Here is a 12,149-nt window from a genome sequence, read left to right as displayed (position 1 = left end):
TGTTTGGAAAAATTCTTGCTTCTTCGTGTTGTACTTGTTATATTCATTCTTTCGTCACTTACATATGTTGTCGAATTCGTAAATGATAATACAAAATATTTTGTCACCTCTTGCATAATTTGCAGAATTAAAAAAAATAATTTTTGACAGTATTTGTAAATCAGTATTCGTATAAATAACTCAAAGTTTTTTCAGTGTCAAACACGAAATTTTTAAAATGACTTCTAGAAAACATTTTCCAACAAAAAATGTTGGAGAGCTCCTGTTGCAATTACAGAACAATTAAATTTGAAGTAAGTTTGAGTAATATTTCCTTTTTTTAAATAAGATGTCGAAATCACTAGGATGCAGCGTGTACTTTACTGAAATTGCTGTGATATACTCTCAAAATTTTGCGTCTTCGGATTCTCAAAGCGTGCTGTTGTCTCTTCATAATAAATCAAAATGAATGGTAAACAGTGGTCTAATCATTTCTTTTAAGTCTTATCGAGAGTAGTGATAAATCTGGCACTACATTTGATAGTGTAATATTGCTCATTGATGACTTCCAAATACGACTCCAATTTATTTTTGATTTAAACACCTGGCTCAAAACGCTCGACAACTCTGACGATTTGTTCACAAGTGGCGCAATCCAACCAGGTGTTCTGATAAGAGTTACCATCAGTTTCAATGACTTGGGCGCTGCTGCTATGTTTCATAAAATTTTGTCGGCACTGAAGAAACTTTATTTCGCTATCTCAAATATTGTCAAAAGACTTCCTGTTGACGACATAACGATAATGTTAGTCCCTTTATTAGGATAATTTCTCACACTTCAAATTAACCCATCTTCGCCTTTGTTGCTGAATTAAATAATTGCAACTGCAGTTCTTCGTTGTATATCAATGGAGTTTTCGGAACAGAAAGGGCTGAACCTCATCTGATTGTACCAAGTAAAATTGTATAGTTTGCAACAAGTAAAGTATTTATTGACTTAAATTTTCTATCCTAATACAGTTCTAACAATTTTTAACAGTATATGATTTTGTACATCAAAACTTTTCCATCTTTAAATGATTGGACACATTTTGGAATATTCTCGCAGTTGATTGCATTCATCACTTTCTCTGTAAACTCCGGGAGGACACTTGACAAACATATTCATTCCCATGCAGCGCATAATCGTTCCGGAGATTGGATGACATATTTTTTCCCCTTCGAAGCTAGGCTCAAGCTTCGCTGCGGCTTCAATCTGATCCATCATCGATTCCGCCATCTTAAAGCATTCATCAAGAGTATCTTGTACAAGCATCTGCCACTGTGGCATATCCTTGACAACATCCATAAACATTTTAGTCATATCATCGCGGTGTATCATTCCGTTTGAATATAGGCCGGTGGCATTTAGGCCGCATTCAGCAATGCACTATAACGTACATAAATTAAGAATTTATGATACGGAAAAATGCATTAGAAATAGAACTTACACAACCACGCGGTATTCCCTCTAATTTCATCTGACGTTTGGTTTGCTCTCCATACTGTTTGTAGCAGTTCATCATAATTTCCTTATCAAGTAGCATTGGAGTATCGCAGCATTCTCCTGGATTCTATGAGATCAAAAAACGATCATAACCTTATTTCTTAGATAATGAAAAATGGGAATTCGAACAAATTTTTCCCTTCGCGTGATATAGGTTGAATAAAACAAAATACGAATTGCCACATTTTGCTCGGAATAGCCCAAGAAAAAATTTCATTGGAGCAATTCCAACCGAAATGTGGTAATTTTAATATATTTTGATTGTCATTTTCGATTTCGCTGAAGTTTTGCACAAAAGCTTCCATAAATTAAAGACGATTCTACTCGTTCAAACTGTTAATAATTTTTTTTATTCACGACTTATTTTTAGAAAGAGCTTGTGTAAAAATGGTATTGACTAAAAATATTTTAAGAGCCAGACCGGATCACATGGTTAATGTGACGCATTCGGCAAAGTTGTATATGGTTTGTTTTTCTTCAGAATGGAGAAAATTATTGTTTTACCCTTCTTTCCCGAAGTATATTTTGTTGAGTATATTCTTTTTCCTGGAAGGACAACACTGCTATATCCTATCTGGCCGATCCCACAAAATTGTTCAGGTACGTATACAATAGTGTGGGCTCGGTCGGAAACGGATATTAAATTTTGTTGAAGACATCACAACAATCCGTTCTGGTTCTAAAATAAAAAAAAATCGGGAAAATTTACCTTTTATAGTTGTAATTTATCTATGTTTAAACAACTCAAGTAACTTTTTGAGTTTTTTATAAAAAATTGATTTTGAAAAATAACCTCCCTGATATTCTTATTATAGCATAATTAATATTTACAACTTTGTCGAAGACAACACACCAACCGAACAAACTGTTCTGGCTCTAAAAATATTTTTTTTATCAATACCATGTTCATTGTTCACACAAAGACTTAGATATGTCGTGATTCAAAAAATGTGGTGCAAAATGTCTCTAATAAACAAAAAACAACAACATTTGAAGCCAATTCAGTCAAATCAAATATGTTCGATAAAAAACGCTGCCCTTTTTTTTACATAGGCTCCTTGGTTAAACATCAATAAATTTAGTAGTAAACTGAAGGCGATGACTATTGGGTTGAAAATTTCTGAACATCTAAAATTGAATTTAAATCTATATCGTCACGTATGGCACGTTTCTCCATTATGCAAAAATTGCCTAAATTTCAAACACAGGTGTCATGAAAGCAAGGAAATATACACCGATTGCACTCAATTTATCTATGTAATCGACATAGTGTTTTGTATGTAAGAAAACATTATAAACATTGTAAGTATGTATATCGGTATTGCAATACGACGACAAAAATGAATAAATAAACAAATCCGTGATAATATGTAATGCAACTCTAATAAGGACTTATTTATTAACTAGCAGTATTTAAAGCAGTCTAAAGCAAAACCTCGGACGTCGAAATAACAATGGTAACCGGATGGACGTGACCAGTTCTGTTCTTTGATCTTTACTGAGTGGGATGCTGAATTGTTACACATACAAGATAATTGAATTTATATACATCACGGAGGTATGTAATTACGATGTGTTAAAATTTTTATTTTTTCTCCAGCATTGTATAGACGTTCTATCGTTGGTTCTAAAAAAATTTTCCCACTATTATATTATCGACATTGAACCAGCATGTGATGTTGAGTTTTGAAAAACAATTAACCACCTTAGAGATGGAGACTAAACTAGTAAAGGTCTCATTGTGCTGTTGGATATCTATATGTACCTTATTCACGGGTGGTCCGTTGGCGCATGGGTTGTCGCCTCCGTAAACTACACTCTGGAGCAGCACCACAAAGGTCACAATCGCAAACACAAATTGCATCCCGACTATTTCAAACATAAAGTGACAAAAACAAAGTTTCAACTAAATCATATCACTGTCATCTACGTTTATATATATCTGCGTCGAAGTTTTTCAGCTATCATTGCTAGCAATCGCAAGCACACACTCGCCAAATAGCTGTAATGAAGCGGAGGGAAATTACATCTTGCTTGTAAGTGAGTACGAACCTAATACGTTTATTTCTAATCCATAACACGTGGGTTTACAGTAAATCTCTGGTTTAAACGGACTAAATCACTAATTTTTCTAGTGTTTTGAGCATTAGATGATTGATGACAGGTCTGAGAGTGTTCGATAGATCGCTGTAGATGAAACATTGTTCCTGAATACTTCTTCAAAACTATGATCACAAGATTGTTGAAATATAATAAAATGCTACACTGTTCTGCGTCTGACTGTCATATGCGTGATTTCATCTAGTCTGGTTAGAATTACATGTATACAAAATACAAAACTGATCCGCTATTGTATGTCACAACAATAAATAGTAGTATTCCATTCATTCATATGTAGTGTGCCATTTGTCTGCTTAATGAATTGTATGAAAATGAAGGCTAATTATTTGTCGTCATTGTGGCATTATCATGAGACATGATGTTACGAATATTATGCTTGAGTTTGAAAAATGTACCTATTGATGTTGTTAATGTTGTCACTTAATGAGAATATAATAGTGAGAAAACGGTAGTCTGTTCAAATTTATTTTGGTGAAAGGCACCTTCGTCTTTATCGTCGTTTATTACCACAGAAACCTACACCTTCTAGGAAGCATGAAAAACCCAATTTTTTTTATTAAAACTCTAGTTGAAACTCGCAGTTGGCGGCGAGAATGTATTTGTAGTTTGTCAGATATAAAATAAACAAGCAAATAGTTCTTGTTCGAGTCTTCCTCAAGTCTCTTGTGAAAGATGTAAAATCAAAAGACGAAAGCATGAGCAGTAGAATCACCTAAGAGAGAATATATGTGTCACAAAATATCAAAAAATTGGTCGCAGTGACGAAAATACCCAACACGGAAAAAAAGAGAAAATATTCAAATTGGCAGAATCACGAGAAACAGATTAACAGATGCCACGAAAAGCGAAATTCCAAATAATATTCTCTTTCATTCTCTTTCTTCAAAACGATAATTCTTTTTTTTTTCAAAAAATCTTATAGAAGGTGTCAACGAACAAAACTGAAAACATGCGCCAGCCTAAAGCGCTATGCAGTCAAAAAAGAGTTGATTGAAAGCAAAAGTACTATTAAAACGATTTTCGCAATTCGAATTAGGAAAATTTTGGAAAATTATTTAACATGATTTAAAGACAATTATGTTTTCAAAATGCAGATATTAAATGAAATAACTTAAAGTTCGCCTTAAGAAAAACTATTTTTAATATTTATCTATTTTGGACTTTTACAGAATGAATATTAAGTTGTAATCATGTTCTACATTAAAATTTTGTGTATATGTTAAAACTTTGTATAGAAAAAAAACCTTTTTTTGGTAGTGAATTTTTTTTTGCCTATAATTTATTTTCTGACAGGCATCCTGTACAAATAAAGGCTGAGCTTTAATACTATGAGCATAAACTTGATTGATTAATACTGGTTGCCACTTTGTTTCTGACCAAAATCGTTCGGAATGGTACATCGAATTTAATTATTTCTTACGATTGGATATTCGATGCGTATCTGCAGTGATTCCTGCATGCTGATTAGTACTAGCTTTGGTTGTTACTTTAGAATCTAAATTTTGTAAATAAAGAACCTAGTAATTTGAACCACAGTTTTTTTAATTACACAGTGCAACAAAAAATGACTTTTTTTCTGCCTTGGTTTTTATATATAATTATTTTGTGTATTTTGATGTAAAACCAAATTTCCCCGAGTTTGAACCTATTTCAACTTAACGGGGCACCAATGACGCCATTTTGAATTTTTGAGAAACCGGATATTTTCGATGTTTTTTCGACGCCATTTTGTTTTAAGACCAAATATCAAAATTCTAAGAGTTTGTCCACATATTAGCATCTTTTTACCCATCTTTTTAAAAAAAACATCTCAAATCGGACAAAAACTGAGCTCAAAACGGTGAATCTACGAAACCGGTTTTGGCATGGTTTTAGTATATTTCCCAAAGCAAAATAATATCAAGTATGTCTGAGCATCAATGGTAATGCGCTAATATCTAATAGTGGTAGTCAAATTATGTCTTACATCGAGTAAAAAAGTCTCAGGAATTGATTGGTTGGTGTCAGATCGACGTGAAATGTCAGCAACATATCAACTTTGCCCCAATTACCCTACAATACTAAAATAGGTTCTCTCGACGTTAGGTTCTCTACAATACTAAAATAGGTTCTCTCGACGTTAGATAAACTTATTTGAAGTCTGTTCAATGTTATATCAAGAGTGTAAGCGATACTCGAAGAAACAATAACAATATGTCTTTACATGATCCTCCCCTTTTTTCGGGAAAGGAGTTGCATTTTTGGCTGTTTTTTGTTGCTGACATTTTACGTAGATCCGATACCAACCAATCGATTTCTGAGACTTTTTCACTCAATATAAGATATAATTTGACTACCACTTTGAGATATTAGCGCTTTACCATTAATGCTCAGACATAGTCGATATTATTTTGCTCTGTGAAATATATTAAAACCATGCCAAAATCGGTCTCGTAGAGTCACCGTTTTGAGCTCAGTTTTTGTCCGATTTAAGATCTGTTTTTTAAAAGATGGGTAAGAAGATGCTAATATGTGGACAAACTCTTTGAATTTTGATATTTGGTGTTAAAACAAAATGACGTCGAAAAAATATCGAAAATTTCCGGTTTCTCAAAAATTCAAAATGGCGCCATTGTTGCCCTTAAGTTGAAATATGTTCAAACTCGAGGAAATTTATTTTCGCATCAAACTTCATCAGAAAATCATGCATAGAAGCCAAGGCAAAAAATTGCTGCACTGTGTTATCAAATAACGAAACTACCCAAGAAATAGTTGTTGCACAGTTTTCTCGCGCAGATACTTTAATTACTTAGGGGCAAACCGATTCATTGATTAAGATTCTTCAGTCTCTTATTCTGTGAGTTTTAACCAACGGTTAACCTGAAAAAATGTTGCAATTATTTTGTCTCATATTTTAGGTTTGTTTCTATTTTATCGTGAAATTGATTGCCATGCGTTGCCTAGTATTATGTCAGCGAAAAACCTGATCTTTTGGAATAGCCTAGTACCTATTACTGTGAGTGCTAACAAGGTACACTCGCTCTTTAACTGTTTTGAAAATATCAGCTTTTTGTTTTTCGAAAATACTTGACAGTTTGTGTAAATTCAATTGGCGCATGCGAAATAAGCATCTCAACAACTTCAAGTTTTTAATTGCTCAATGCAGTGTTTGGAACTGTCAAAGCAATTCCGAATCTGTGACAAAGAATCACACTATTTATAAGCGCAAAAGTGTTGTTTAGTCCACAAACTTATAATCGACGAAATGTGAAATCATTTTAAATAGTAGTTTCTAAAATTCTGCTGCAATTGTTCTATTTATTACACAATTAAATACTGGTTTCTGGTGCTACACAAACTTGGTGCAAAATAGATTAAGTCTACGACAAGAACCTTTTGTAATCAGCTGATACTGTGGATTTCCTTGCGAACACCAGTTCTGTTTTAATTCATAAACAATATAAATTAGACCGCCCGAGTTACGGTGGTTTTAAGTTGTTCTGAAAAACCTCGAAATGAGGAAACATAACTCATTCTTAACTTATTCTACCTGCATTGCATGAACAGTAGATGCAGCAAACCGAGTAATCATCATTTTACAGCACTGCTGGTTTACGTTAGAAAAAATCGATTTTCTATGCATATTTATTAGCAGGATAAAAACGATTAACAGCCAAGATGATATGTGTCGCGGCAGGAATTACGATGGGATGTATTGTCGGACTCTATGCTCTCTTTGAATTGCATTACTTCCTGAGAATGTGCCTGTGTGTAGTGATCGCGCGCTGTTTTAAGAAAAAAATGCATATTCTCGACTCTACTATTGTTGGGGGTAAGTGTAACTACTGTTATGTCGGATGTAAGGAAAAAAAATATTTTTATTTTTCATTTTATGTCTTTCTTCTCAGTGTTATTTATTTTTTGCCCTCCCCTTAGCTTACTTTGATAACCGTGGACATAAAAACTACCAGCCTTATTTTGAAAAAAAAAAAAAAACTGAGATGACTGTTTTTTTAAAAATCACTTTCTATTTTGAATATGATTTTTTTTTCAGTGTAGGATCTCAAATTCAATTCAGTCAATATTTTACAATGAAAATTCAGACGCTTTTCTGAAAGTCATGCTATCAACATCTAGTCTAGTTGGCACGAATTCATTTATTATGTTTATCGTTTTTGACTCTAGTTTGATAGTGAACAATTTGTTTCAGTCCAAATTTAAAGTATAGATAACAAAAAAAAAAAAAACAATCATTGAAATTATAATTACAGTATTTACAGTTACAATTTAACGACGCAATATTACTCAATATATTTTTCAGCTAGTTTTCTTAATATTTTCCATGTTATCTATAACGGAAAATAGTATTGCTGAATATTAAACATTGATGCAATAACGAAGTCTCGAATGAGCATCTAATGTAGTTTTGAGTATTCCTGTTGATATTAAATCTGATGATACTAAGTTATCCTTATATTAAATATCGGGCTATCTTCTACCCGGTAGAACACAATATTATCATTGAGTTGAATTGCAGTGAACTACAGAATCTAGAATTCGGTTCTAATTCTCAGTTAAATACGTGGTGTCTCTGATTTAGTGTCCAACTAAACCATCAAAGTGATTTCAATATATATGTACTTCTCGTCAGGTATGATAGAGCAACACGATTTTTTTTCATGCAATTATGAGTTCCTGTTTACATGGTTTGGGATTCGGAAAGCGAATTTATAAACAAAAACCGGAAGAGCTTTGACTTCCGCTAAGACGATACAGGCTGCCGCAAAGCGCAATGATGAAGGATAACTGAATTGTCCTTCCGAAATAGAAATGGTGAATTTACCGCACACTCTGACCAACTTACCCCACCTGAGAGGCTAGTTGGTCTATCTGACATCCACTCAAAAAAAAAAAAAAAAAACTTAAAATATCCGCAAAATTGCAAACTGTTTTGAGTACATAGTTCATATTTTTTATAGGAGATATAGAGTTAACACAACATTTTCTTATAATGAGTTCTTGCCATAATATTCATTACAAGAAGTTACAGACCAAAAATAGACAAATAGTTACAGACCAAAAATGACCAACAAGCCCCTACTAGAGATGGTCAAATTCGATGTTTTTTAAAACACGCACCCGACCCGAACCCGATTTTTTTTCGGTTGAAACCCGACCCGAACCTGAAAATTTCATTTTTGTGGGACCCGAATCCGATATTTTTTAAGTGACTGTAAGTGATTTTTAGCGTAGCATGCTATTATACAGCATTATCTTATTATTCTGCTTATTTGAGATAAGTGATTTCGGGGGTTCAAACCTGCAATAATGGTGTTTTATATCCAACCCAGTTTTGGGTTACATAATAAACTTAATATCACAATAGCCGAATTTTTATTCTATGTAGAACCAGCCATTAAATTAGGTACATATATTTTACTGTTTATAGGTATATGCCTCACGAACGATATCGATACTTTGCTGTACCATATGAATAATGCTCGCTACTTACGTGAGATCGATTTTGCCCGAGTTGACTTTTACGAACGAACACTACTCTATAGGACAATACGTAACAAAGGTGGTTCAGTTGTGCAAGGAGCAACCACCATCCGTTATAGAAGATTCATACGTCCATTCACTCGTTTCACGATAAGTTCCAAGGTGGGAGCTTTTTCTTTTTTCATTTATTTGTGTTTTGATACTTTTGTGTGTTTTTATCATGATTGCAGATTGTCTATTGGGATGACCAGTCGATTTTCATGGAGCATCGATTCCTTGGATCATCAGATAGGTTCATTCATTGCATCGCCTTATGTCGCCAGCGTGTCATCGAATGCTCGGTTGAAGACGTAATGGCAACACTGTTGAAGTCCAGCACCGCCCACATGGACAAATCAACAGATTGTTTGGATAAATTAGAGAGTGGGGTTTATTCAAGAGGAGACACCGTGGTTATGAACGGGACCAGTAGACTGAAGCCGCAGTTGCCTATGGAGGTGGCGAAATGGTTAGAATGGAATGACATTTCCAGTACCAATTTACGAAGCGAATGCTAGACAGACATAATTACGGCTTTTAAACAGAAGAATTGAATTTTTATTGACACTGTTATGAATAAGGTGCTGTTAGAAATTTATGAATCAAATTGCTTAAAAAAAACAATTTAAAAATATTTTCAGGACTTAAATTAAGTAGGATTTTCTGAAAAAAATATTTTTTGATTTACATTAGAAAAACAATACAGGATAATAAATATAAAGTCGAGCGGGGGCCTAGTGTGGTTGGTAACGTCTCCGCCAACCACGCTCGACGCCTGGGTTCGAATCCCACCGCCGACATAGGTGTCGATGGTTGTGAGGTGGCGTGATCCACTCACAACCAACCCAACTGGTCTAGATTCAATCCTAGCCGACACCGGGAGATTTTCTGAGGCGAAAAATCTCTGGGATCACGCCTTCCATCGCATGAGGAAGTAGAGCCGTTGGCGCCGGTCCGTTAATAAACGGGTCGTGAGTTAGGGTCCTGGGTGTGGAGTCGCCTCCCTGGGCGTCGGTGATTGGTCACAACAGTGGCGGAGCTAGACCGACGGAAAATAAGCGAGAATAAAAAAAAAATAAAAAAATATAAAGTCAATTTACTTTGTGTTAATTTATTATGTTGTCTTGCAAAAAATAAGTCTGGAATTTCATGTTTACCAGCAGTCCACCACCAAGTAATATGTATTATTAGAAACGAGACTTTAAATTTTAAAATCAATTTCTTCTTGCATTTTTGTCTGGAAAAAATTGTGAAGAATGGACACTGAGCTAAATGCTTCTTGATAGCTGCACAGCCATTGTCACTGCTCTTGTAGATTTTGGCAGGGCAATTCTGAAAAATAAAATTAATCCATATCGTTTAAATTCTTGACAGTGATAAGACTTGTCGGTTAACAACATGTACATATATTAAAATATTCTTCTGGATGAAGAAGTCATTATTGAGTGGCACGTCTGTTTGTCTGTAGTTTACCACTAAATTGAATGAGTTGATTTTGTTTTGATCGATAGCTTCGTACACCGATTGAAATTCTATATTTGAAACTCGATAAAGACCTATAACATTACATACCTTGTAAACGGATACGTGTACGCACTCCATAATAAATCCTGCTGCTGGTGAACAAATCCGTTCGCTACCAAACCGTTGTTTAAGGTCCTTCATATCGGATTCGAAAGATTGTTTGCGAGAATCCGCTTGATCGAGACATTCCTTTACTGCATTTTCCACCACATTTACCCAGAGGGAATTATCTTCCAGATTATCGGTGAATACGTTCATAGCTTTTTCGTCAACGACACTTTTCTTTCGGTTGAATATGCCGGTTCTATTCATCACACACTCTGACATGCACTGGATTGGATTAAATTAAAATTGCGTTTACGGTCCAATAATAAACTGTTACGACTTACATCCGGTTTGATGTTGTCCTTCTGTTCATTCGATGGTGGAAACAATTGTATGCATTGCTGACAACATCTTCATCTAAGAGTGTTGGAGTTTTGCAGCAGTAGAAAGGGTCAACATTAAAAGTTTTTCCTAAACAATCCGATGGAACGGTTTCTTCTGTAGCAGCGTAGATAAGTTGTAAAGAGCAAGTTAATGCTGTGATAATCAAGCTCAACAATTTCATTTTAAATCGATTTTTCAGATAAATTTAGATGATAGTGTTATTTTGCTTCACTTAAAAATTTTAAAGTAATCCAATTCTCTGGTGGTTATATATACTAAGTTAACCGTTTTAATGATCATTCAAACCAGCTGCTAATTTGAAAATAATCACCTTTCATTTATTTTTGACGATTCCATACAAATTCAAATTTTCAACCTTCGCTCTGAAACACCATGTATATTGATGTGATTATAATTAGTACAAATCCGATTAGCATTGTATTTTGTGTTGCACTAACTACAGTCTAACGTTGTCTTTTCTTTTCACATACACAAACATTCCAAATGGTCGAAAGGCAATAGGAAAAGAGTAAAACAAATAGGTACTGTGTATGTGTATGTAGCGCTCTTAAATCTCACTCAGAGATGGCCGGATCGATTTTTACAATCTCAATGACAAATCTATTTAGTTACCCCATAAATCATTCAATTCAATTACAGTCGGACTTTTAGTTTACACTGCATGAAATGTAAAAAGAGCGAAACTCTATCGAAACATTATCTCAGCGATTTCGTGACCAATCTCTCAAACCTTCAACCCTTTAACGGCAAAAAAACTCCGCCAAATTTTATTGTTTATTTTTGATCACTGTTCAAAACTCATAAATCATAACAAACAGAATCAAACAGAAAAACAATGGCAACATAAACAAAAATTACACCTTGATAACTTCTGCTGGATTTATTTTTGACTCTTAAAATAAATTTTTTGTAGCCAGCAGCACAACTATACCAAACATTTAAAACTTAACATTCGCACACAATACGTTTCAAATATATCACGCTAAATTTTTTTGATAGTGGTATAATC

The 12,149-nt window shown here is 34.2% G+C and overlaps 2 protein-coding genes and 1 pseudogene across 5 annotated transcripts; 1 reads left to right on the top strand and 2 right to left on the bottom strand.

Annotated features, from left to right (window-relative positions):
- Nucleotides 1-941: 941 nt before the first annotated feature.
- LOC129721223 (general odorant-binding protein 67-like) lies at nt 942-3,481 on the bottom strand. The gene is made up of 3 exons (XM_055673532.1): nt 3,291-3,481; nt 1,470-1,592; nt 942-1,408 (listed from the first exon to the last, which is right to left on the bottom strand). Exons 1-3 carry the CDS (start codon nt 3,405-3,407, stop codon nt 1,052-1,054), a joined length of 597 nt encoding a protein of 198 aa, XP_055529507.1. The 5' UTR covers nt 3,408-3,481; the 3' UTR covers nt 942-1,051.
- Nucleotides 3,482-6,776: 3,295 nt separating this feature from the next.
- LOC129721926 (protein THEM6) lies at nt 6,777-10,003 on the top strand. 4 transcript variants are annotated; one of them, XR_008727513.1, is made up of 5 exons: nt 6,777-7,209; nt 7,281-7,457; nt 9,075-9,289; nt 9,358-9,747; nt 9,808-9,930. XR_008727513.1 is itself a non-coding variant. In XM_055675042.1 (3 exons), exons 1-3 carry the CDS (start codon nt 7,304-7,306, stop codon nt 9,682-9,684), a joined length of 696 nt encoding a protein of 231 aa, XP_055531017.1. In that variant the 5' UTR covers nt 6,777-7,303; the 3' UTR covers nt 9,685-10,003. The 4 variants fall into 4 exon arrangements, 1 of the variants encoding a protein (XP_055531017.1); XR_008727512.1 differs by having other exon boundaries at nt 7,278-7,457; XR_008727511.1 differs by having other exon boundaries at nt 6,777-7,457.
- On the bottom strand, nt 9,811-11,390 carry LOC129721927 (uncharacterized; annotated as a pseudogene).
- Nucleotides 11,391-12,149: the final 759 nt, after the last annotated feature.

Source organism: Wyeomyia smithii, chromosome 2, assembly GCF_029784165.1.
Source record: "Wyeomyia smithii strain HCP4-BCI-WySm-NY-G18 chromosome 2, ASM2978416v1, whole genome shotgun sequence".
In the NCBI taxonomy this organism is placed as follows: domain Eukaryota; kingdom Metazoa; phylum Arthropoda; class Insecta; order Diptera; family Culicidae; genus Wyeomyia; species Wyeomyia smithii.
Note: the sequence above shows the minus strand (reverse complement) of the source record. Positions and strands in the feature narration are given on the sequence as shown.

Bases quoted from the DNA above. Each gene is read 5' to 3' on its own strand.
- LOC129721223 (XM_055673532.1), bottom strand. From the start codon at position 3,407: ATGTTTGAAATAGTCGGGATGCAATTTGTGTTTGCGATTGTGACCTTT. The intron at 1,593-3,290 runs GTACATATAGAT...TTGATCTCATAG, and splicing joins ACGGACCACCCGTGAATAAG to AATCCAGGAGAATGCTGCGA. The intron at 1,409-1,469 runs GTAAGTTCTATT...TGTACGTTATAG, and splicing joins AGGGAATACCGCGTGGTTGT to TGCATTGCTGAATGCGGCCT.
- LOC129721926 (XM_055675042.1), top strand. From the start codon at position 7,304: ATGATATGTGTCGCGGCAGGAATTACGATGGGATGTATTGTCGGACTC. The intron at 7,458-9,074 runs GTAAGTGTAACT...TACTGTTTATAG, and splicing joins CGACTCTACTATTGTTGGGG to GTATATGCCTCACGAACGAT. The intron at 9,290-9,357 runs GTGGGAGCTTTT...TCATGATTGCAG, and splicing joins GTTTCACGATAAGTTCCAAG to ATTGTCTATTGGGATGACCA.